Genomic DNA, 25917 nt, shown 5'->3' on the forward strand with positions numbered 1-25917 from the left:
AGAGATGGGGGCTGGTACGTGGAGTTGGGCGGGGTGGGGGAGACAGGACTGGACTGAGGACAAGTTGGAGCGCGTGAGGCAGTAAGGGTCAAATCTGATGTGGGAGAAACGGGCAGAAGTGTCTGTGCCCAGTACAGACATTGCCCTCCAGAGCATGGCATGGAACCCAGGAGTCCTGAGTCTCCCCCTTCCTCTGCTGTCAGGAAAAAGCCATGAAACCCCCTGGAGGAGTGTGTGCCCTGTCCCCCCTAGTGCTGGTCCATGCAGAGGATGACAACCTACTACTGCTGTCACTTCCTGCAGTAACTCAGGTGGCGGAGATCTGAAGGGTGCAGCCCAGCTGCTAACCCAGGGGGGTGTCAGTGTGACCCCACACGCCAGGATTTCTAGTTTTCAGTTTGCTTTTTTAAAGACACGCCCCCACTCCAAAAAACCCCCGTTACAATATGTATAATAGCAGCTCCTGTCGCTGGCCCAAACGGCCTGCCCCTGAGTTAATGATACAAGGGATTTACGGTTGTGGTGCAGTCTGATTGGCTTCCTGGCCATCAGGCCAGATGGGCTAATAGCAGGCAGTAGCTGCATTAATGCAGGGTCCGTGGGGGTGGGGCAGACCTGGCCCTGGGCTCCCACTGCCAGCTGCTCCTCCAGCGCTGGCGACACTGAGAGGATGCCAGGCCACTTTGCGCTCACCCTGGTGCTGCTCAGCGCCACCCTGGGCCTGGTGAGTGCGTCCTGGGCATGGCCAGCCACTCCCCACCCCATCAGCTGGTTTGGTGGGGTCTGGGGAGTGCGGGGAGGGCAGGGCACCCTTATACAGAACAGCTGCTGAAGGGTTGCCGGTGCCACCCAGGGGACTGGGCTGGGCTGATGTCTCTGGCATCATCTCTTCCAAAAACAGGGTGATTGTGCCAGTCTGGGGCAGCTTCAAGGATGGGCAGGGAATGGGCAAGCTCCAATCCACCCCCAGGGCAGGGACTGGCTGGCTCAGGGGGGCAGGGGAGAGAACATGGGGCCTTTCCCCTCTTGGGGGCCCTGGCCCCAATCCAGCCAAGGCTTTCAGTGTCCAAAGGTCTAACGGAGTTGCAGGGTCCCTACGCAGGGGTCGGAGCCCATCACTCGCGGGCAGGGGGTGATCACAGCTCCGCTGGCCGAAGATGCCTGCCTCTGCCCCCAGAGGGGGTGTCTCCAACGGCAATGGCGGGGGTGCTGTGTGGAGGGGCAGCTCAGCTGGCTGCCCTTGCTCCGTGGTTGAGGGGTGCCCAGTTTCTGGGCTGGTGGGACTGGCATTGGCTAGGATGTTTGTGGGCAGACCCATGTGTGTGTGGGGGGGTGCATTCATAGAATCCTAGGACTGGAAGGGACCTCGAGAGTCCAGTCCCCTGCCTCATGGCAGGACTAAGTATTAACGAGACCATCCCGGACAGGTGTTTGTCTAACCTGCTCTTAAAAATCCCCAGTGATGGAGATTCCACAATCTCCCTGGGCAATTTATTCCAGGACTTAACCACCCTGACAGGATGTTTTTCCTAATGCCCAACCTAAACCACCCTTACTGCAGTTTAAGCCCATTGCTTCTTGTCCTGTCCTCAGAGGTTAAGAAGAACAATTTTTCTCCCTCCTCCTTGTAACAACCTTTTATGTACTTGAAAACTGTTCTCATGTCCCCTCTCAGTCCTCTCTTCTCCAGATTAAACAAACCCAAGTTTTTCAGCCTTTCCTCACAGCTCATGTTTTCCAGACCTTTCATCATTTTTGTTGCTCTTCTCTGGACTTTCTCCCATTTGTCCACATCCTTCCTGGAATGTGGCACCCAGAACTGGACACAATACTCCAGTTGAGGCCTAATCAGCGCGGAATAAAGCAGAAGAATTACTTCTCGTGTCTCGCTTACAACACTCCTGCTAATCCAGCCCAGAAGGATGTTTGCTTCTTTTGCAGCAGTGTTACACTGTTGACTCATATGTAGCTTATGATCCACTATGACCTCCAGATTCCCCTTCTGCAGCGCTCCTTCCTAGGCAGTCACTTCCCATTTTGTATGCGTGCAACTGATTGTTCCTTCCTAAGTGGAATACTTTACATTTGTCCTTATTGAATTTCATCCTAGTTACTTCAGACCATTTCTCCAGTTTGTCCAGATCATTTTGAATTTTAATCCTGTCCTCCAAAGCACTTGCAACCCCTCCCAATTTGGTATCGTCTGCAAACTTTGTAAGTGTACTTTCTATGCCATTATCTAAATCATTGATGAAGACATTGAAGAGAACCAGACCCAGAACTGATTCCTATGGGACCCCACTCTTTATGTCCTTCCAGCATGACTGTGAACCACTGATAACTACCCTCTGGGAACGGTTTTCATACCAGTTTTGCACCGACCTTACAGTAGCTCCATCTAGGTTGCATTTCCCTAGTTTGTTTATGAGAAGGTCATGCAAGACAGCATCAAAAGGTTTACTAAAGTCTAGCTATACCATGTCTACCGCTTCCCCCCATCCACAAGGCTTGGTACCCTGTCAAAGAAAGCTGTCTGGTTGGTTTGACATGATTTGTTCTTGACAAATCCATGCTGACTGTTACTTATCACCTTATTATCTTCTAGATGTTTGCAAATTGATTGCTTAATTATTTGCTCCATTATCTTTCCGGGTACAGAAGTTAAGCTGACCGGTCTGTAATTCCCCGGGTTGTCCTTATTTCCCTTTTTATAGATGGGCACTAGATTTGCCCTAGAGTATTCTAGGATGTATTTGACTTGAAGACATCTAACTTGTCTAAATAATTTTTAACTTGGTCTTTCCCTGTTTTAGCCTCTGATCCTACCTCATTCTCACTGGCAGTCGCTATGTTAGATGTCCAATCGCCACCAACCTTCTTGGTGAAAACCAAAACAAGGAAGTCATTAAGCACCTAGCCAGGGCCAGCCCCTAGCTCCCCCGAAATCCTGCCAGGAGTCCAGAGCTGGGCAGGGTGGGGCCGCTGCTGGTACCCGACAGGTTTCCAAACTCAAATCTGGGAAATTCCCCATTTTAAAGTTGAGAAAAATGGTGGGTCAAAAAACGATCTTGAGGGGGTGGAAAAGAATTTGGGGCAGTCTGGGAATAGGCAGCGCTGGGAGCAGCTGGCTGGGCGGCGTGAAAAGGGCATGCAGCTCTCAGCAGGGTGAGAGGGCAGGGCAGGTGCAGGGCCTGGTGCCGGTCTCACTTTGAGGGGAGGAGGACGGTCTCATTAGGTCGGGGGTTGTGTGGTTGGGGATCAGTCGCACTCTAGCAGGAGTCATGTGGTGCTGTCAAGGCACTGGGTCAGAGTCACACTAGGAGTGTCACCAAGTTGGGGGTCAGGGTGTGTGTGGGGGTCATTCTCCCACTGGGAGGGTTTTGGGTTGGGGGTCGGGGTGCAAGGGATCAGTCTCACACTGGGGGTGTCCCTGGGTTGGTGGTTGGGTTGTGGCAGTCAGTCTTGCACTGGGGTGTCCCTGGGTTGGAGGGTTGGGATATGGGGGTCAGTCTCCCACTAGGGTGTCCCTGGGTTGGAGATCAGGGTGCAGGTGGTCGGCTCACACTGGGGTGTCCCCGGGTTGGGGGTTGGGTCGTGGGGGTCAGTCTTGCCCTGGGTGTCCCTGGGTCATGGGGCTGGGGGATCAGGGCAGGTCCCATCCCCGGTGACTCCCAGCCCCCCAGCTGCGCTGCTGGTAACCCGTCTCCCTTCTCTCCTGCAGGGACAGGCTGCAGGGGCGCTGACGGAAATCCACCAGGCCGGGTACTGCTCCTTCTACGGCGAGTGCGGGCGGAACCCCGAGGTCAACGTGAGCCTGCTGTGGTCGCCGGTGCCCTGCCTGTCCAACACGCAGGCCCGGCTGCTCAGAGGTGCCACCCTCAGCAAGCTGAAGGAGGTGTGCCCCCGGCTGTACACAGGCGAGACCGCCACCTATGCCTGCTGCTCCTATAACCAGCTGGTGGCCCTGCAGCTCAGCCTGGCCATCTCCCAGGCCGTCCTGACCCGCTGCCCTGCCTGCTCCGAGAACTTCGCCAACATCTACTGCCAGAACATCTGCAGCCCCGACCAGAGCCTCTTCACCAACGTCACCCGCTTCTTCAACCGCACCACTGCCCTGGGCGTGCGCCAGGTGGGCGTGCTGGAGTACCAGTGTTTCTACAACCAGACCTTCGCCGACCAGTCCTATGACTCCTGCAAGGGCGTCCGGATCCCCGCCACCGGTGGCTATGCCATCGCTGCCATGTGCGGCAAGTACGGTGCCACCCTGTGCACCAGCCAGCGCTGGCTGGACTTCCAGGGGGACAGCAGCAACGGGCTGGCCCCACTGGAGATCGACTTCCAGCTGGTGCCCGCCAATGGCGTCGTCGGGGAGGGCATCGTGCCGCTCAACAGCAAGACATGGCGCTGCGGCAGGGCCGTCAGTGACGAGGGAGAGGCGTGCTCCTGCCTGGACTGTGCCGAGTCCTGCCCGCAGATCCCCACCCCCACGCTCCAGCCCCCACCCTTCAAGGTGGGCAGCCTGGACGGGATCTTGTTTGTGTGCTGTCTGCTCTTCTGCCTTCTCACCGTGCTCTTCGGGGCCTTCCTGACGTGGCGCTGCATCTCCAGGCCCAAACAGGCCGGCGGTGAGGGGCGGCAGCATCCGAGGGACCGGCCGAAGCGCTCGGAGAGGCTCAGCCAGGCCACCCACCGCATCCTGGGGGAGATGTTCAGGAGATGGGGCACCATGGTGGCTTCCCACCCGGTCTCGGTCATCTTGATCTCAGCCGTGGTGGTGGTGGGGCTCTCCTGTGGGATGGTCTTTATCCAGCTCACCACGGACCCCGTGGAGCTCTGGTCCTCGCCTGACAGCCAAGCCCGGCAGGAGAAGGACTTCTACGACCAGAACTTCGGGCCCTTCTTCAGGACCAACCAGGTGATCCTCACGGCCAAGGGCCTCCCTAGCTACACCTACGACTCCCTTCTCCTGGGCAAGAAGAACTTCAGCGGGATCCTCTCCATGGCTGTCCTGCTGGATCTGCTGGAGCTGCAGACGCGGCTGCAGGAGATCGAGGTCTGGTCGGAGAAGGACGGCAGGAATGTGACGCTCAAGGACATCTGCTACGCCCCCCTGAACCCCAACAACGCCCGCGCCACTGACTGCTTCGTCAACAGCCTGGTGCAGTACTTCCAGAACAACCGTACCCGCCTGGAGATGACAGCCAGCCAGACTCAGGGGGGCCAGACGGGCATGGTGGACTGGAGAGACCACTTCCTCTACTGTGTCAAGTAAGTGCCAGGCCCCGGTGTGGGAGAACAGGTGGCGTGCACGCTTCCCATACAGCTCTGCCAATGATCCGCAGCCCTCCGCTTGTCCAGCCCTGGGCCCCCCACAGCTCTCCCCTTTGGCTCGGGGGGTAGGAGTCAACACAGAAGGTTGTGGTTCCATACCCGCTAACGGTCTGTAGAGACTTGGACTTGACTGATGCCCCTTTATTCCCTGTGTCCCCCCCACATCTGTGGCCTATTCCTTCCAGAGCAGGACCAGTCGCTTTCCACTCTGCTTCTCTCGTGCGTTTCCAAGCTGTTCTCGGTCTGCCCCGTTGCCTCTCGGCCTCGGGATTCCGGCCCAGCGCCTGCCTCATTCCCTGGCTCAGCGCACCCCTCCATGCATTTCCTACCACCTCCATTTTCATGCCAGCATTTCCTGGCCCGTCACTTTCCCTTTCATCCTCCCTGCAAGTTCTGGGCTTGGGAGCTTTGCTGGCTGTCTGCTAGTGTGGATTTGTCCTAGGCAGCTGGGCCCAGCACGTGGTGTTTGGTTTGGGTTGTGAATCACGTCTGGCTTCGCTATTCTGGCTTTCATGTCTCCATCTGGCTGCCTCTTGTGCTTACAGCGCTGCCGAGTTCTGCGAAGTGTCGGACGTCACAGTCAATCCAGTGACAGTTCGGTGTCAGGCTCTTCAGTGCCTCTCTCCTTTCCCAGTCCGTCCCCGGGAGGAAGCTCCCAGACATCTTAGTGTCACGGATCCCTGGGACTGGGGCTATGGCACAGTCTCTGGGAGGCTCCCTTCAGCGAGCCAGACTCCCGGCAGTCTCGCTATTCCTCCAGGACAAGCCCTGCAGCTTCACCGCCTCCTTAGGCCATCAGCCCCTGGCTTCCCACTGTGAGCTCCTCTCAGCAAGTCCCACCAAGGCACCCACCTGAGGGAGACTGGGACGATCTCGGGGAGCAGCACGTGCCCCTCCATTAGCCTCTGCAGGGACACCCAGTGGGCGCGGGCGCCCGGCTGGACACGGCACAGGGAGGCCTCGGGTAGCCCAGAGAAAAGAAAGATCCAGCCCCGTCCATCCTGGTTAGCCCAGAGCCCTCAGCCCCATCACTCTGACCTGCCTATGTCCCAAGTCAGGTGCCCCAACTGCTTCCCACAGCCCACATTTAGCTCCCCGAGCTGCAGCTCAGCCCCTGCGGTGAAATGGGCAGTGCTGCTCTCTGGGGCACTGGTTGCTAGGTCTCCATGCCTGGGCAATCAGATTTGCTGTGCTCTTCTCCAGAGCTCCACCGGGTACACCCCGGGGGACCACTTCAGCGTGCCAGCCCCCCAGGGGTCCCCCTTTTCCTTCAGGGTGGGCCATGGCATCCCAGCCCTCCTGCTTCGCACCCGGAGCTCTGCCCAGTGAGCGAGGCCGAGCCAGACGCTGGGCAGAGCCTCGCGGGGTTCAGCGCAGCCCCGCGGGGTGTGCACGGACCCCAGGCAGCCTGTCCCAGCAGAGCAGGGTTGATTGGTCAGCCTGGCGCAGGCCGGGCTGAGCTCAGCACAGAGACGTGAAGGCTCAGACATGGCCCTGCTGGCCAAGCCGGTGCCCCCCAACCACGCGACCACGGGCGCCTGCCAGGCTCTGCCTCGCCGGCCTGTTGCCTGTCCCAGAAGCCAGCTCTGTATCCCCAGCCCAGCCCCCTCGGGCTTTGTTCTCCAGCTGCCTCTGCTCAGCGTCCCTGGTGAGAGCTGGGGGAACCCATCCCTTGCCCCCTCCTACGTGCAGCTCTCTGCCTGGATTTCCCATAGATCTGGGTCAGCCTCGGCCACTCCCACCTCCCCAGCTCCTGCCCGGTCCCAAGGGCAGTCTTAACTCTTTTGCCCCCATGGGGTTGCCATGAAAAGTACAGGGGAAACTGAGTCACAGGTAGGCCTCACAAAAATACTGCCAAAAATTCCCACTTCCTCACAGGGTGGCTCTGGGCTCTGGGGGACTCCCTGCTGGGATGTGTGCTGGGAGGCTCTGGATCTACACTGGGGGTCTCTCCCTGGAGTGCTGTGGGGGACTGGCAGTGGCTCAGCCCTGGGGTGGGGAGCTCCCTACGAGGCAGTAGCTCTGCCATGCTGGGTGCCCCCTGCAGAAAGGCTGGAGATGGGGATGGTTAGAGGGTGCCGACCTTCCTCTCCTGCTGCCCCTGCCATGCCCACCGCCAGCTCCTCTCCTGTCACTGGCTTTCTCCATCTCTTCTCTCCACCCTCCCGCTTCGCAGTTCCCCTCCCCACCCTGCGGTCTGCCTCCAGCCCCCCTTCTCTCTGCCCCCACCCCAGGCCCATCCCTAGGGGGAGCTCCTGGGGCAGGCTGCAGTTTGCAGAGGAGTGAGCATAGACACAGTGCTGCAGAGCCAATGGGACCGTGGCATCCGGAGTCCCGCGGTGCGGGGGCCCTGCAGTGCCCCTGGCAGGCAGCCTGCTCTCACTCACTCCTTCTGCCTCCCCAGCTCGCCGCTCTCCTTCAAGGACATCACGAACCTGCAGCTGAGCTGCATGGCTGACTACGGCGTGCCTGTCTTCCCCTTCCTGGCCGTGGGTGGCTACACAGGTAAGGGGCACCGGTGCCAGGCGGGCACCCAGCTCCTTGGCTTCATGGGCAGCGACCGCCCACCTCCTCCACAGGGCTCACGGCTCCGTGGGGGAGGGGGGCACAAGGGAAGCATGTGGTGGGTTGGCTGGCCGGTGTTGGCACAGCACCCCAGCAGCCTGGCACCACGGCCAGGGGAAGAGTGACGGAGCGGCTGAGAGGTGGATAACCAGGCGTCTCTGGGGATGTTCAAAGGGAGCGTCTCCCCAGCGTGAGGGCAGCGGGTGCACAGCTGCATCTGTTGGGCATGTACCACGTGAGCGGTGCCAGCTGGCATGAATGGCAAAGCACAGCGGGGCTCGCCAGCGCAGGAGAGGCGATGGGCAGGGTGGGGACAGCCAGGCAGGACCTGGCAAGAGAAGACCAGCGGCGGGTGTCCGAGGCACCGGAGAAGGTGTGAGGCGAAGAGATGAGCAGCAGCATCCGAGTGAGGCGGGGCTGCACGCAGAAGGCATGGAGCAGCAGCAGTGCCAGCCGCGGAGGGGCCAAGGTCCAGCTCTGGGTGAGGACAGCCCGAACTGGAGAGACGGGCTGCAGAAGGCATGGGCAGGAGAGGGCTGAGCCTCGCAGGCATCCCACTCTGGGGGCTGGCTCAAGGGGGAGCTGGTGGTGGGGCTGGTGTGGGAAGCAGCAGGGAGCCGTGGAGCCCCTTGCCTGCATCCGGCCTGGTGGGACCGAGCACAGATTGTGCCAATCCAGCCAGGGTGACTCCAGCACCAGGTCTGCTCTGGATCGCCGGCCCTGGGGGCGTCCCGGCATCTGGATGAGAAGCCCCCAGCCCCTGGCACACGTCTTAGCTGGTTCAGTGCCTCAGCCCAGTGCTCCTGGAGGTGCCATCTGGAGGAGGAGACTGGCTGCTTGGGGCCACTGGAGATTCCAGGACTCTGCTAAGGACCCTGGCGTCCTAGCCAGTGCTCCAGGGACTTCAGCCTGCCCCCGACTCCCTCCACCCTGTGGCAGTATCAACTGGGTACAGAACTGTCACTTCCTGTCTTAAGCGGTCAGCAGGCGTTGCAGTGTGGGGTTAGCCAGCTACCACACCGCTGCCTGTCAGTGATGTTGGAAGGCTCCTTGCCCCTCTCCCACTGATCCCGGGGGGCTGGTGTTTGGGAAGTGGCCCTAAATCCTGAGCTGGAAGGTGCCCGGGTGGGGCAGGGTGGCAAAGTCTGGATATTTATGATCTCCCTTATCAGCCCAGCTCCTTTCCTGTGAGCCGGGTGCTGCTGTGGGCAGGGGCAGGAGGCTGAGCGCCGAGGGCTGGCGGGAGGAGGGGGATGTCCATGCCTGCCGGCTCTCAGTGCCCTCCCCCGCCAGGTGAAGATTATTCGGAGGCCCAGGCACTGATCCTCACCTTCTCGCTGAACAACTACCTGCGGAGCCAGGCAGAGTATGACTGGGCTCTGCTGTGGGAGCAGCGCTTCCTGCAGGTGGTGCGGGAGTTCCAGCGGGCCCACACCCACAACTACACCGTCGCCTACATGGCCGAGGTACTGGGGTAGCGACAGGCCCTGGCATCGCAGACACCCGGCTGGGGGCCAGGGCCTGGGGTGCCAACCCTGGACAATGGGGGCTCAAAGACCCCCCCATCAGGAACTCTCTTATGGCTCAGGGCTGTTCAGGTCTGTTGGGGTCTCTGGAGCCAGGACCGCAACACTGCACAGGGTGCAGCGTGCTCCCCCCAGCCTGGAGTATCCCCCAGCCCAGAGTGACCCCCACATCCTGTTGCCCCCTCTCCTTGCTCCATTAAAGGCCAAGGATGAGCCTCTGCTGCTGGCACAGTGGACAAGCTCTGGTTTGGGGGCATATGCGCGGGTGATGGTGCTGGGCACAGGGCATTTCCTGATGCCAGACTGGGGCTGGGGGGAGAGGGGGGACAGCAGCAAGGGATGGGGGAGGGACAGCCACAGCCAGGGCAGGGGCAAACAGAGGGCACTTCAGGGTGCATGGGGGAAGCCCAGCCCTCTAGCCCCATAGGAGGCCCCAGGGCACAGCTCTTGGCTCCAACGGGCACAGTTCCAGCCAGTGGCCATGGGAAGCGGGCGCTGCCCCTTCCCCCCGTGGCACTGCCTGTCTCTGACCCCCTGCCCCCCAGCGCTCCCTGGAGGATGAGATTAACCGCACCACAGCCGAGGACATCCCCATCTTCGCCATCAGCTACCTGGTGATCTTCCTCTACATCGCTCTGGCCCTGGGCGAGTACTCCAGCTGCAAGCGCATCCTGGTACGGGGGCAGCGGGGCTGGTGGGAGGCTTTGGGGCTTGCTTTGGGCCCATCGTGCCCGCTGGGAACCAGGGGACTGGGATGGGGCCCTGGCATGAGCCTGCGGTGAGGGCAGTGCCTGTCTGCTGGCCTGTGTCTCACTCCAGTCTCTCCAGTCTGCATCCGATGAAGTGAGCTGTAGCTCACGAAAGCTCATGCTCAAATAAATTGGTTAGTCTCTAAGGTGCCACAAGTCCTCCTGTTCTTTTTACTCCAGTCTCTAGTAGCCAAGCACCCCTGCGCCCACGCATTGCTGGCACGCCCTGGGGCTGAGCGGGCCCTGGAGAGGGGGCTGGCCATTCCCTGCAGAGTAGGGGGCTGGGGCTGCCTGTGGGGGACTCTCGGTCTCTAGAGCTGGTTGGGTCCCTTTGCGCAGCTTGGAACGGACTCAACCAGCCGCCACAGAAAGACCAGGGTCCACTGCATGCACCCCGCATCTCTGCACAGCCACGGCTCCCCGGCCCCACAGCCCAGTGCTCCCTGGCTTTGCCATGCACAGCCCCAGCCCCATAGCCTGCCCTGAGCACCAGGGCAGAACGCCCCCTGCCGAGCCCCCCAGCCCGTTCCTTGCAACCCCGTCTCTGCATCACTCCCGAGAGGCCCTGTCCCCCACGGGTGCCAGTCGCCCTGACCTGCTGCGCTGCCCCCTGCAGGTGGACTCCAAGGTGACGCTGGGCCTGGGTGGGGTCCTGGTGGTGCTGGGGGCCGTGTTCTCCTCCATGGGCTTCTACGCCTACGTGGGGCTGCCCTCCTCCCTCGTCATCCTCGAGGTGGTGCCCTTCCTCGTGCTGGCTGTGGGCGCTGACAACATCTTCATCTTTGTGCTGGAGTACCAGGTGAGCTGGGGCATCCAGCCCCCCCCAGAACACCCAGCCCAGCCCCCCAGAATGCCCAGTCCTCCAGGGAATCCCTTCCATCCCCCACACCCCAGGGCAGTGCCCCCTCCTGGCACATCCTACTGGGCAGCATCCCATCGCTCCTGGGGCCCGCTGGGGATATCCCATCGGTCATGGGCTGGGGTGTCCCACTGGGGCCTGGCTGAGGGGGCTGGGGTCAGGGACTGACCCTCATGAGCATGGGGGTCAGAGGGGCCCTTCCCACAGCAGCGGGGGGGATGGGGATCGACCCTGTCTGGCTGTGGGAGCAGGTGATGTAAAGAAGAAAACCAGGCTGGGGCAGGTCCTGTTTGGGGGGCGGGGTCCACTGGCAGGACAGGTGGGAGATGCAATAGGCAGGGGGTACGCCCCTACCAGGGGGCGGGGCAGTTGGGGGGCATCACCCAGCCCCTCCCCTCACCCTGGCGGGTGCTTTGCAGAGGTCGGTGCGGGAGCCAGGCGAGCGGCGTGAGCAGCACATCGGGCGGGTGCTGGGCACTGTGGCCCCCAGCATGCTGCTGTGCAGCTTCTCCGAGGCCACCTGCTTCTTCCTGGGTGAGTGCCCATGGCGCAGGGTAGGGGGGCCTGAGCTGGGGGAGGGCTGGGCCCAGGTGTGGGGCACCTGGGGGTGCCCAGCGCCATGGCTGCTTGTGCCCTTCCTGGTATGCCGCCGGGCCATGGCTGGGGCATCGGGACCCGTGCCGGGAAATGCTGGTCTGGCCAGGGTAGTTCCGGGTGCACACAGCGCCTCTCCCCCACACTCACGAGCTGCTCCCCCCAGGCACAAAGACCCCTCCCTTGCTCATGAGCTCTCGTGCCCACAGGCTCCCTGACACGGATGCCCGCAGTTCGCACCTTCGCCCTCAATGCTGCCCTGGCTGTGCTCTTTGACTTCCTGCTCCAGATGTCCATGTTCGTGGCACTGGTCTCCCTTGACGCCCGCAGGCAGGAGGTGAGGTGCCCCCTCCGGGGGGCATGGGGCTGGGGGGCAGGAGGGGAGGGGTGCCCACCGTGGGGCATGGGGCTGGGGGGCATAAGGGGAGGGCCATCTGCCATGGGGCACGGGGCTGGGGAGCAGGAGGGGAGGGGCACCCGCTGTGGGGCACAGGGCTGGGGGGCACGAGGGGAGGGCCATCTGCCGTGGGGCACGGGGCTGGGGAGCAGGAGGGGAGGGGCACCCGCTGTGGGGCACAGGGCTGGGGGGCACGAGGGGAGGGCCATCTGCCGTGGGGCACGGGGCTGGGGAGCAGGAGGGGAGGGGCACCTGCTGTGGGGCACAGGGCTGGGGGGCACGAGGGGAGGGCCATCTGCCGTGGGGCACGGGGCTGGAGGGCAGGAGGGGAGGGGCGCCCACTGGGGGACAGGGGACTGGAGGGCAGGAGGGGAGGGGCGCCCACTGGGGGACAGGGGGCTGGGGGGCAGGAGGGGAGCGGCGCCCACTGGGGGACAGGGGGCTGGAGGGCAGGAGGGGAGGGGCGCCCACTGGGGGACAGGGGGCTGGGGGGCAGGAGGGGAGGGGCGCCCACTGGGGGACAGGGGGCTGGAGGGCAGGAGGGGAGGGGCGCCCACCGGGGGGGCGTGGGGAGGGAAGGGGCGGGGCCGTTCCCTGGCTGCACCGAGCAGGCAGATTTACGGGCAGGGCCGGGTGCCCCTTGGGCCGGGCCAGGGCTAGGGCTGCAGGGCTCCTGCGTCCAGGCCGCTGGCCGGACAGACGTCCCCTGGCTTCCCCGTCCTGGCAGGGCTGTGCCCTGCGCCCTCGTGCTGCTGACACCCCCTTTGCCCCCAGGCCGCCTGCCTCGACCTCTGCTGCTGCCACCGCCTGAGCAAGCCGGGGTGCCCAGCGCGGAGCGAGGGGCTGCTGCGCCCCGTCATGCGGCACGTCTACACCCCCGCGCTGCTGAACTGCACCGTCAGGGCCCTGGTGGTGAGCGAGGGCCACGCGCAGGGGGCAGGGAGGGGGCCTGGATGCCAGGGTGGGGCTGGGCCCTTGTGCTGGGGCTGGGGTGCTGTGCGGCAGGGAGAGGGCAGGGACTGGAGGCAGGGAAGGGGAGGGTGCTGAGGGGAGGGGCAGTAGAGCTGTTCTCACCACGGTGTCCCCTCCCCACCAGATGCTGCTTTTCCTGTTCATGTTCTGCGCCGGGATCTACCTGGCGCTGCAGGTGCCTGTGGGGCTGGACCAGGAGCTGGCGCTGCCCAAGGTGAGAACCCCCCTCCCCCGCCACGTGCCCATTGTCTGCCCGGGTCCTGTGGGCCACGCGGCTCTCACAGGGCGCCTGGAGCCTGGGCTACGGGCCCTGTCCAGGCGCTGCCTGGCCCTGATGCCCCTTGGCCAGTTGCACCCCACCCACCCATGTTGGCAGCTTCCCGGGAGCCCCAACAGGGCAGCTCTGTGTCACGGGGTCCCTGGGCCATGCTCTGGAGCTGCTCCCTATGAAGCCAGGCAGGACTCTGGGGCAGTCTCCTCTCGGGGAGCAGCCTGTCTGCAGGACACACAGCTCACCCGGCTCCACCTTCCTGGAGCATTCAGCCTCCTCTGCCCCTCCCTGCGTTTCCCCCAGCGAGTCCGCCCAGGCAGGGTCCTGGGGCAGCCAGAGGGTCCTGCCCCCCAACTCCGCAGTCAGACGGGACTCTCAGCCAGCCAGTAACACAGAAGGTTTATTAGACGACAGGGACATGGTCTAACACAGAGCTTGTAGGTGCAGAGAACAGGACCCCTTAGCCGGGTCCATTTTGGGGGCAGTGAGCCAGACAACCATGTCTGCACTTCACTCCATGTCCCAGCCAGCCCCAAACTGAAACTCCCTCCAGCCCCTCCTCTGGGCTTTGTCCCTTTCCCGGGCCAGGAAGTCACCTGGTCTCTTTGTTCTCCAACCCCTTCAGTTGGCACCTTTGCAGGGGAGGGCCCAGGCCATCAGTGGCCAGGAGACAGGGTGTCGGCCATTCTCTGTGCAGACAGCATCACACCTGCCCTCTAGGGCTCTGCAACAATCGCACACCTTTATCCCACCACCTAGAGACTTAAGAAATGCCTAGGGGAAACTGAGGCACCCAGACAGTATTCAGAGAAAACATTAAGAACGTTCCCACTTTGTCACACTCTGTCCTGCTCCGCCCAGGCCTTTCTGCCACCCCCATCACCAGAGTATCTGGGCACCTTCCAGCCGTGTGTGGCTTGCTTTCCCCTGGGGGCATTGCCCTGTGCCGGGCTTCAAGGAGGCTGGCTGGAGACAGGCGCCTGGTGGGTTGGGCGGGGACTAGGGAGGTGTGGGGTGCCCAATAGCCCTGAAGTTGCTCCATCTCCCACTCAAAGACACCAGTTTGCCCTGGGGCAGGAGATTCCTGGGGCTGCGACCCCACTGGGAGCTCTGGGCCTGGCAGCTCTGTGGGGGCCAGTCTGGGGGGTGCCTGGGAGGGCAGGCCATGCCGGGGCACCGGCCCTGTTCTGTGGAGCCCGTGGAGGGGTGACATGCTAGCCACGGCTGGTGCCCAGCGCGAGGCGGGGAGATGGCGGTGGGCAGGGCCATGGCGGGGGGGCGCAGTCTTCAAGCCAACCGAGCTGCCCCCTCCGGGAGGCAGGGCAGGGAGCTGGCACGATGGTTCCTGCACTGTCTCCTCAGGACTCCTACATGGTGCAATACTTCGAGTACCTGAACCAATACTTCACGGTGGGCCTCCCCACCTACTTCGTCACCACCGGCGGCTACAACTTCTCCACGGGGCCTGGCCTGAACGGGGCCTGCTCCAGCGCCGGCTGCGACAACAACTCCCTGACCCAGAAGATCCAGTACGCCACAAGCTTCGCCAACGTGTGAGCGCCCTGGGGCCGGGGAGAGGGCGCCCAGCCGTGGGGCCGCACACAGCTCCGCGGGGCCCTCGCTCCCACCCACAGCCCCTGCCCCGGCTCCGCGGGGCCCTCGCTCCCACCCACAGCCCCTGCCCCGGCTCCGCGGGGCCCTCGCTCCCACCCACAGCCCCTGCCCCGGCTCCGCCGGGCCCTCGCTCCCACCCACGGCCCCTGCCCCGGCTCCGCGGGGCCCTCGCTCCCACCCACAGCCCCTGCCCCCCGGCTCCGCGGGGCCCTCGCTCCCACCCACAGCCCCTGCCCCGGCTCCGCGGGGCCCTCGCTCCCACCCACAGCCCCTGCCCCGGCTCCGCCGGGCCCTCGCTCCCACCCACGGCCCCTGCCCCGGGTCCGCGGGGCCCTCGCTCCCACCCACAGCCCCTGCCCCCCGGCTCCGCGGGGCCCTCGCTCCCACCCACAGCCCCTGCCCCGGCTCCGCCGGGCCCTCGCTCCCACCCACGGCCCCTGCCCCGGCTCCGCGGGGCCCTCGCTCCCACCCACAGCCCCTGCCCCCCGGCTCCGCGGGGCCCTCGCTCCCACCCACAGCCCCCGGCTCCGCGGGGCCCTCGCTCCCACCCACAGCCCCTGCCCCGGCTCCGCGGGGCCCTCGCTCCCACCCACGGCCCCTGCCCCGGCTCCGCGGGGCCCTCGCTCCCACCCACGGCCCCTGCCCCGGCTCCGCGGGGCCCTCGCTCCCACCCACAGCCCCCGCCCCCGGCTCCGCGGGGCCCTCGCTCCCACCCACAGCCCCCGGCTCCGCGGGGCCCTCGCTCCCACCCACAGCCCCTGCCCCGGCTCCGCGGGGCCCTCGCTCCCACCCACGGCCCCTGCCCCGGCTCCGCGGGGCCCTCGCTCCCACCCACGGCCCCTGCCCTGGCTCCGCGGGGCCCTCGCTCCCACCCACGGCCCCTGCCCCGGCTCCGCGGGGCCCTCGCTCCCACCCACAGCCCCCGGCTCCGCGGGGCCCTCGCTCCCACACACAGCCCCCGCCCCCCGGCTCCGCGGGGCCCTCGTTCCCACCCACGGCCCCCGCCCCCGGCTCCGCGGGGCCCTCGCTCCCACCCACGGCCCCCGGCTCCGCGGGGCCCTCGCTCCCACCCACGGCCCCCTCCCCCGGCTCCGCAGGGCCCTCGCTCCCACCCACGGCCCCTGCCCCCGGCTCCGCGGGGCCCTCGCTCCCACCCACGGCCCCCGCCCCCGGCTCCGCGGGGCCCTTGCTCCGACCCACAGCCCCTGCCCCCAGGCTCTGCCGGGCCCTTGCTCCGACCCACAGCCCCATTCCGCCCTGCCCCAGCACCCCTCCCCCCTCCTCTGACAGGGCCCCTCGCTCCACCCTACAGCCTCATTCCGCCCCATCGCCCCATCTCTGCCAGGGCCCCTTGCTCTGCCCCAACGCCCATGCCTCCAATTCTGCCGGTACCCCTCGCTCTGCCGGTACCCTCAACCCCAAGTCTTCTGTGCGCCCCACTGTATTGATTTGTTCTGTTTGAACAAAGGCGGGCGCCTCTGATCTTTGCTTGGGACCTAAGTCATTATCTGAGCCGGGTCCCCCAGCCCACACCGGCGGCTGCCTCCTGTCCAGCTCTGTCCCTAGCCTGGCCTGGGTAGGCCCGTGGTGCCCTACGGCTGGGCCTGCAACCGCAGGCAGGGCCCCCACTAACCAGCCACCCCTGCTCCTCGTGCAGATCCTACCTGGCCATCCCAGCTTCGTCCTGGGTGGATGACTTTATTGACTGGCTCCACCCTCTGTCGAGATGCTGCCGCATCAGCTCCAGCGAGGGGCAGTTCTGCCCCTCCACCAACAGTAGGTCTCGCTGGGGGGGTTAACCTGACTGCTGCCCAGGGCTGGGCACGGAAAGGGACACCAGGACCCTGCTCCCCCGGCGGGTGTGGCACTGTGACCCCCCAGACAAGGGGGCAGGTGGTCACTGCAGAGAGAGGGGTCAGAGATGTGGGGGGGGCGCCCTGTGGGGCAGGGCAAGGCAGGGCCCCTGCAGTCTGGGGAGAGGGAAGGCTGGAGAAGGGGGGCTCACCCCGCAGCGAGACAGGACCGTCCCGGCACAGCCACACCTTGGACAGACGGGCCCTGTGCGCCCCGATGGCGTCTGGCTGCCACTGCTGAATGCCGCGGCCAGGCGATTCCAATGCTAGGGGCCGGGCAGAACCCCAGGGGTTTGGGGCAGGGTGGAAAAGCTGGATTTCCCCTCAGATCGCCATGAGATCCCAGTGGGGGCAGGCTGGGGCAGCGAGTCAGTGGGGTCTGGCCAGCCCTGCAGGCACACTGGAAAGCAGGTTTCAGCCCAAAGCGATTTTGCCAGCGCTTGCCAGACTCAGTTCTGTTTAGTGTGTGTTGGGGGGCAGGAGTGGGGGGCAGGAGGTGGCTGGGAGGGGCGGGGGGGAGTTTGGCCAGAGTGGGATGGCAAAGGGCACGGCTGGGTGCAAAGCTCATCCTGCACAAGCAGTGAAGGGCACAACACTCTGGGTTTCGATTCCGTGCAGCCTGTGGAACTCCCGGCCACTAGATCTCTGAGAGCTGAGCAGAGCCCTGCATTGACCTGGGCCGCGACTGCAGCGGGAGCTCCCTGGAGGGATAAAGCAGCAGCAGGGATCTGAGCCCTCCCATCCCTAGCCATGAGCTGGCCCTGGCCTGACAGGGTCTGGGAGAAACAGCTCCAAGGGGCCGGTGATTCCAGAACAGCCATGGGATGGGGGCTCTGGCACGTCCCTGTGGCTGGCCCCGTGGGAGAGGAGACGGGTCTGGGCAGAGCCAGGTCTGATCCACCCGGGGGATTCCTCTGGGTGAGGAGAGCCCCCATGCCCACCCGCCCGTCATTCTCGCCCTGCGACCCCCTCACCATCCTGGCCTCTCACCCCGCAGCCACCACAAGCTGCCCGCTCAGCTGCATGAGGAACCTGAGCGAGGTCATTCGCCCCTCGGTGGAGCAATTCAACCACTTCCTGCCCTGGTTCCTGCATGACATGCCCAACCTCAACTGTCCCAAGGGGTAGGTGCTGGTGGGGGCAGGGCCGGGCGCTGGGACGGCGGCGGGGGCTGGAAACATGCCCTGCGGGCAGCGGGGCTGGGATTGAGGAGCAGCACATGCCCCACACAGCACCCCCTGCTGGCCAGGAGTGAGACAGGCACACACACGTGCAGCACCCCCGGCCGGCGGAGGGGCAGATAGACAGACACACAGTGCCACCTGCTGGTGAGGGGTCAGGCAGACGGCGCCTCCTGCTGGCCAGGGGTGTCTCTCACACACACACAGCGTGACTGACTGTCACAGGCGCCTGAAGCTCTCGCCAGGCCCGCGGCTGTGCTGGGCGGGGCGCAGCCTTCTGGCGGGACCTATGGGCGCTGGCCATTAGCGCTGGGCCAACCTACAGGGAAACACTTCCAACGGACCCCTCACTCTGCCTCCCCCCAGTTTGCCATTCTAGGGGCGTTCTGGGACCGGCTAGCAGCACCCCCAGCCCGTACCCCCAACCCCACCTCTGTCCCCCAGCCTGGCTAGCCGTGTAGGACACACATACCCTGGCTGATGGGGCTGGACTCAGAGCCCCAGGCCAGCACCCTGGGGCCCAACCCTGCCCCACACAGGGACCCCACATCTGCCCCGCTGGGGACCTCTCCAGGCACCCCCTTCCCCATAGTGGGCAGCTTAGACTGTAGGCAGACTCAGGTGAGAGGAGAGCTTCCCATGTAGCGGGGGGGGGGGGTCACCCTGCCCCTCCCCGATCTCACCCACCCCTCTCCTATCCCCACCCAGGGGGCTGGGTGCCTACGACACCGCTGTGAAGCTGGGCCCAGACGGCGAGATCCAGGGTAAGTACCAGCCGCGCTGGACACACCCACGCATGGGGCGGGGGAGACCCCCTCTGCAGTGAGATGGGTGGGGAGGGCCTGCCCCCAGGGGAGGGGGGAATGGCACACAGCAGTCTGCCTCCTGGGGGCATCAGGACCACACTGCCCTCCCGCGCTACACAGCGCTGGGGGTCCAGCCCCACTGCCTGTCGCATGCCAGGGAAAGAGTGGGCACAAGGGGGCCCTGTGGGACCACACTGGGGGCAGGATCCGGCAGTCTGGGTAGTGAGGAGGGTACAAGAAAAGCATGGGGGGGTTCCCAGGATATGGGGGAGGAGGGCACTGGGAGGGCACAGTGGGGGAGAGCGTCCCAGGATATAGGGGTGAGAGTATAGTGGGGGGAGGGGGTCCCAGGATATGGGAGGAGCGGGACAGTGGGAGGGGTGGGGGTCCCAGGGGAGCTCTCCAAACCAGGGGGCAGTAGTCTTACCCCCCCCATCTCCCCCAGCCTCGCGGTTCATGGCCTACCACACGCCCCTCACTAACTCCCAGGAGTTCACGGCCGCGCTGAGGGCAGCACGGAACTGGCAACCAACATCACCCCACTCCATGCGGCGGGTGCCGGGCACCGACCCAGCTTCGGGTCTTCCCCTACACGTGAGGGGGCAGATGGGCACAGAGGGGTCGGGGGGGCGCTCTGGGGGGTGTTTCCCATAAGGATGTTGCTGCCTTGTCCCATGAGGAGAAGGGGGAGGGGATACCCATTGGGTCCCTGTGGGGTGCAGCCTGGTTGGGCCCATGTCTAGAGGGATTGGGGCTGGGGCCAGTCCAGTGAGACAGGGGCAGAGGGGCAGCACAATGGGGCCCATGTCCCTGAGGCAGGAGGGTATTGTCCCAGGGGGCTGTCCAGGGGCCCATGTCCCAGGCACAGGGGGATGGGCCCCGGGGGACCATGGAAGGGACCCGTGTCCCAGGAGGGAGGCAGGGGAGGGTCCTGGGGGGCTGTCCAGGGGCCCATGTCCCAGGGGGAGGCAGGGGATGGTCCCAGGGGCCCATGTCCTGGGCAAGGTGGGGGGTCCTGAGGGCAGTCTGGGGGGCCATGTCCCAGGCACAGGGGATGGGCCCTGGGGGCCATCCCAGGAGGAGGCGGGGGGGAACGGACCGTCCAGGGGCCTGTGTCCCGGGGGGAAGCAGGGAGGGTCCCAGGGTGCCGTCCAAGGGGCCCTGTTCCAAGGGGGAGGCAGGGGAGGATCCAGGGGGATTGTCCAGAGGCCTGTGTCCCAGGTCGGAGGCAGGGTAGGGTCTCGGGGGGGCTCATTGTTGTCTCACGCCATGCCCGGCCCCCAGGGTCACCTACGTGTTCTACGAGCAGTACCTCACCATCGTCAGCGAGGGCCTCTTCAACCTGGCGCTCTGCCTGGTGCCCACCTTCGCCATCTGCTGCGTGCTGCTGGGCATGGACCTGCGTTCGGGCCTCATCAACCTGCTCACCATCGTCATGATCCTGGTGGACACCGTGGGTGCCATGACGCTCTGGGGCATCAGCTACAACGCCATCTCCCTCATCAACCTGGTGACGGTGCGTGCTGACCCCGGGCACCCAGCCCCTGGCACCCCGGCACCCAGCCATCCAGCCTCCAGCCCTGGGCACCTGGCACCCAGCCTTGGACACCCAGCCACCCAGCCTCCAGCCCCGGCATCTAGCCTTGGGCACCCAGCCCTCAGCCCTGGGCACCCAGCATCCAGCATTGGGCACCCAGCACCCAGCCACCCAGCCTCCAGCCCCGGCATCTAGCCCCCAGCACCCAGCCCTGCACACACAGCCCTGGGCACATATTACCCAGCCTCCAGCCACCCGGCCTCCAGCCCCAGGCACCTGGCACCCAGCCTCCAGTCCTCGGCACCCAGCCCTGGAACCCAGCCTCCAGCCCTGCACACCCAGCCATGGGCACACATACCCAGCCTCCAGCCACCCGGCCTCCAGTCCCAGGCACCTGGCACCCAGCCTCCAGCCCCTGGCACCCAGCCCTGATTCCCAGCCCCAGCTGTCTGGCACCCAGACCTGGACACTCAGCTTCCAGCCTCCATCCCCAGGAACCCAACCCCCCAGCCCTGGCTGCCCGGCACCCAGCACCCGACCTCCAGCCCCAGGTGCCTGCTTCCCAGCATCCCCCCACCCTTCCCATGCTGCCATTCACAGGTGGCCACAGGACCCAGCTCTGGTAGGGGAGGGCATGGCTGTGATTTCCTGAAGCCCACTGCATGCTGGGACAGGACTTGGTGGGTGTGTGGGTCCTTGATTCAGTGCTGTATGGAGAGCCTGTTACCCAGCAGGCCCAGTGCCCCCTCGCTGCCCTCTTCCACTGTGCCCCATGGGGCAGGGTCTCTGATCCTGGGCATGGGGTATGGGTGCTGAGCGGGCTGCACGTGCTGGGGGGCCATGGGGTTTGGGTGCTGTGGGCAGAGGGTGTGGGTGCTGGGGGGCGTTGTGAGCCTGCTGCAGCCCTGCCTGCCCCAGCCCCAGCCCTGCTAACTCCCTGTGCCCCTTGCAGGCCGTGGGCATCTCGGTGGAATTCGTGTCCCACCTGACCCGGGCCTTCGCTGTCAGCACCCAGCCCACCCGGCTGGAGAGGGCCAAGGAGGCCACCGTCAACATGGGGCAGCGCGGTGAGTGGGGGGCCGCAGGGCGAGGTGGGGGGTCGGGGCCGTCCCAGCCCTGGGGAAGGAGGGCCTGTGAGGGGGTGGCCGGAGCCATCTCTGACCAACCCCCCTTCCCTGCAGGTCTTTGCTGGCGTGGCCATGACCAACCTGCCGGGAATCGTGGTGCTGGCGTTCGCCAAGGCCCAGCTCATCCAGATCTTCTTCTTCCGCCTGAACCTGCTCATCACGCTGCTGGGCCTGCTGCATGGCCTGGTCTTCCTACCCGTGCTGCTCAGCTACTTCGGTGCCCTACCGCCACGCTGCCCGCCTGCCCCCAGCGCCCTCCCCCCGGCCGCCACGCTGCCCGCCTGCCCCCAGCGCCCTCCCCCCGGCCGCCACGCTGCCCGCCTGCCCCCAGCGCCCTCCCCCCGGCCGCCACGCTGCCCGCCTGCCCCCAGCAGCACCGCACCCCGGCCGCCACGCTGCCTGCCTGCCCCCAGTACTCACCCCGGCCACACGCGCTGCCCGTCTGCCCCCAGCGCCCTCCCGCCCGGCCGCCACGCTGCCCGCCTGCCCCCAGCGCCCTCCCCCCGGCCACCACGCTGCCCGCCCTGCCCCCAGCGCCCCTCCCCCCCGGCCGCCACGCTGCCCGCCTGCCCCAAGCGCCCTTCCCCCGGCCGCCACGCTGCCTGCCAGCCCCCAGTACTCACCCCGGCCACACGCGCTGCCCGTCTGCCCCCAGCGCCCTCCCGCCGGCCGCCACACTGCCCGGCTGCCCCCAGCGCCCTCCCCCCGGCCCGCCACGCTGCCCGCCTGCCCCCAGCGCCCTCCCCCCGGCCGCCACGCTGCCCGCCTGCCCCCAGCGCCCCTCCCCCCGGCCGCCATGCTGCCCCGCCTGCCCCAGCGCCCTTCCCCCGGCCGCCACGCTCTGCCTGCCTGCCCCCAGTACTCACCCCGGCCACACGCGCTGCCCGTCTGCCCCCAGCGCCCTCCCGCCAGCCGCCACACTGCCTGGCTGCCCCCAGCGCCCTCCCCCCCGGCCCGCCACGCTGCCTGCCTGCCCCCAGTGCCCTTCCCCCGGCGCCACGCTGCCCGCCTGCCCCCAGCGCCCTTCCCCCGGCTGCCACGCTGCCCGCCTGCCCCCAGTACTCACCCCAGCCACACGCTCTGCCCGCCTGCCCCCAGCACCCGCCACCCCGGCTGCAGCGCTGGCTGCCTGCCCCCAGCGCCCTCCCTCCAGCAACCACGCTGCCCGCCTGCCCCCCAGTGTTCGTCCGGCCGCTGCACTGCCCGTCTGCCCCCAGCACCCACCGCCCGGCCGCCATGCTGCCTGCCTGCCCCCAGTACTCACCCCGGCCACCCGCGCTGCCCAGCTGCCCCCAGCGCCCTCCCCCTGGCCGTCGCACTGCCCCGGCTGCCCCAACACCCCCCACCCCGGCCACTGCACTGCCTGCCTGCTTTAGTGCTCATCCCAGCCACCCACGCTGCCCACCTGCCCCCAGCGCCCTCCCCCCGGCCGCTGCGCTGCCCACCTGCCCCCAGTGCTCGTCCCGGCTGTCTGCACTGCCCGGCTGCCCCCCAGTGCTCGTCCCAGCCTCCCACGCTGCCCGCCTGTTCCTGGTGCTTGTCCCAGCCGCCGCACTGCCTGCCTGCCCCCAGCGCCCTCCTGCCAGCCGTCACGCTGCCCGCCTGCCCCCAGTACTCACCCCGGCCACCCACGCTGGCCACCTGCCCCCAGCGCCCTCCCTCCAGCAACTGCGCTGCCTGCCTGCCCCCAGTGTTCGTCTCGGCCGCCCGCACTGCCCACCTGCCCCCAGCGCCCTCCCCCCAGCCACCACGCTGCCCATCTGCCCCCACTGCTCATACAGTATCGCACCCGTCCTGCCTTCCCCAGTGCCCCATCCAACCCGTGCTGCCCACCAGCGCCCAACCCAGCTGCCCTGCACTACTTGCTTCCCCCACAGCATCCCACTCGCCCCGCGCTTCCCGCTTGCCCCACAGTGCCTGCCCCACTGCCCTGCAATGTCCACCTGTTCAACACCCAGGCCTCCTGCTCCGAGGTCGGAGCTGGGGGGAAGGAGGCAGGGCACAGGGGCACCATGTTGGCACGGGGGGAGCTGCCTGTGGTACCTCTGTCCATGGCGTCTGCCATCCCACCCAGCTCTAACCTGCCCCTCCTGTACCCTAGGGCCCAATGCCAGCCCCGCCACAGCCCTGGCCAAGGCCCCACAGCTGGAGCCGGAGAAGAGGCACCCTGATGGCAGCCTGACCGTGAGGAACCCCAGCTTCCAGGACAAGGACCAGGGGCCAGGGGACCCCCCCACGGCCTCCCACCGCCTCTGAGGGGCAGAACCAGGGGGCACCGAGCTGCTGCTACTGCCAGGGGAGTCACTCCTCTCTGACTCAATGCGGGTCGGGGGGGTTCTGCTGCTGGATAGCCCCCAACCCTTTGAATCTTCAAATCTCCCCACCTCTACCACCACCGCCTTGGAGGGGCCAGGCCAGCGGCTCAGGGCTGGGGGGATGGGAACCCTGCATAGCGTGGGGCGCTCTCCCACGCACTCAGTGCCTGCCCCAGGGCAGAGCCAGGGGGTGTTTTCAGGGAGTGTGCTGGGGGCTCCCCACCTTCAGCACTGACCTCAAAGCCCTAGCTCAGCGCTAGGGGGCGCTCACTCCTCACACTCAGTGCTGCCCCAGCGAGACACCCCATCACTCGGGCCCCTGTGGGGGCTCATGCACTTTCCTTGCCCAGTGAGTTGTCAGCCCCTAGGACAGGCCGAGCTGGGGGGCCTGCATGTCTCTGATCCCTGGAAGTCTGGGGGCTCTGATTTGCTGTGTTTAATTCCAGGCAGATTCTGGCCCTGGGGCCGGATGGAACCCGCCTCTCAGTGTTTACAAGACAATTTCCTACCTGAATTATATTTAAACCTTGCTCTAACCCTTCTGCCTTTGTCTGCGTTTAACCTTGCAAATGGGAACCCTGGGGCAGGGTTCCTCCGTCTCTACCCCACACTGGGCCGTTGGTGCAGCTGCTGCACAGCGGCTGTGCTCCCCCACAGAGGCAGCTGCATTTCAGTGTAAAGGATTCCTGCCTGTGCTAAGCACTTGGGATGAAATTGTTTCATTGACTCTTGAGCCAGAAGGACCCCTGTTCAGCACAGGCCAGTAATTTTCACCCAGTCTAAGCCCAGACCAGGAGAGACTGAGGGGCACCCATGCCCGAGGCCCCTGAGAGGGCAGGAACTTAACCAGGTGCAACATGCCCAGATGATGCCAGCAGGCAATCCGCTCCCCACAACTGCAGGGGAAGGCAATACTCCCGCCCATCACCCCCCCAGGTCCCTGCCAGTCTGACCTGGGGGAAAGACACACTCGCTGGGCATCTAGGACAGATTCTCTGTGCCACCTCCAAACACGTGCACCGCATCCCCTCTCCCACAGTGTCCTGGCTCCACCATGGGCAAGCTCTGATGGGTCTGACCAGTTGGGCACTGGGAGAAAGATTCCTTCCTGACCCCTACAGGTGATCAACTGCAGCCCTGAAGCATGCGGTTGGATTACTGTTGTTATCTTGGTGCAAGGCATTCTGCACATGTTGAGGGCCATGACAGAGGGCGACGGCCAGGAAGACTCAGCTTCACAGACTCCAGGGCCAGAAGGGACCCCCGCAGCCCGACCCATGGGCTGTAGAGGTCCTCTGAGGATTCGGCTTACAGCCTAGCCCTTAAAAAGTGATTGGCTCAAGGTGTTGAGACTCCAAGCCATGGCGACTCCAGCACCTCCTCACTGCGCTGTCCTGATGTTTAACCGTCACTGCTGGGAGTTTGTCCTGCTTTCAGTCACGAGTTGGGAATGCCCCAGCCGCTCTCAGACCTTCATCCACGTGGCAGGACCTTGGCACAATGCCCCATCACCATCTCCTCATCCATAGGCCAATTCAGTCACACTCCATGGTGATTGTTGGGACACCCTCCAGTATCTCCCCACCCTTCCTGGGGTGTGGACCCCAGCACTGGACCCGGGATTCCTGTAATGGTCTCACTAGGGCTGTGTCCTGCGGGAAGCGCATGGCCTTCGACAGGCCGTTCTCCCTTGGGTCTCCTCAGGATCTCCGGGGCCCAGTTAGCCGCAGCCTTGCACCGAGCACTCATTAGCCACAACCCGCAGGTCCTTGTCTGAGTTCCTGCTCACCAGGGCGCCGTCTCCCAGCCCGCAGGGAAAACCCGAGGTCTGGGTTCCCTGTGGCCTCGGGCTGCATTCAGACGCTGCTGGTCTGAGGGTGCGGCAGGTCTCTCTGTTGCAGGAACCCGGCCCGCCGGGACAACACCCACCCCAGCCTCCCGCTCGCCTGCCAACTGTGCCCGCAAAGATCTGAGCCTCCACTAGGGCGGGGGTGGCGGGGGGGTAATTAAACAGCTTTGGCCCAAGGACTGAGCCCCGGAGGACCCTGCTAGGAGCATCCCCCCCCAACTGATAGCTCCCCATAACAATGCCCCAGTGCGATCCATGAGCCAGGTTTTCTCCATCCCCTGCAGGTCCTGTGTGGTCCATGCAATGTGGGTCCTTACAGATCGGCCCCCCAGTAGTGCCAGCCTGTTACCAGTGAGGGCCTGGAGCAGTGA

General features: G+C 65.5%; 1 protein-coding gene across 1 annotated transcript; it reads left to right on the forward strand.

The window, feature by feature from the left end:
- The first annotated feature begins 670 nt into the window (after window positions 1-670).
- NPC1L1 (NPC1 like intracellular cholesterol transporter 1) lies at window positions 671-23638 on the forward strand. The gene is given in 21 exon segments (XM_077805576.1): window positions 671-724; window positions 3722-5268; window positions 7736-7836; window positions 9190-9362; window positions 9968-10096; window positions 10788-10970; window positions 11450-11564; window positions 11834-11961; window positions 12796-12933; window positions 13118-13207; window positions 14627-14817; window positions 16536-16654; window positions 17729-17855; window positions 18621-18676; window positions 19164-19293; window positions 19295-19312; window positions 20003-20234; window positions 21208-21336; window positions 21437-21997; window positions 22481-23162; window positions 23484-23638. Coding segments are annotated over 21 exon segments (5058 nt in total).
- Window positions 23639-25917: the final 2279 nt, after the last annotated feature.

This window comes from Eretmochelys imbricata, chromosome 26 (genome assembly GCF_965152235.1).
Source record: "Eretmochelys imbricata isolate rEreImb1 chromosome 26, rEreImb1.hap1, whole genome shotgun sequence".
In the NCBI taxonomy this organism is placed as follows: domain Eukaryota; kingdom Metazoa; phylum Chordata; order Testudines; family Cheloniidae; genus Eretmochelys; species Eretmochelys imbricata.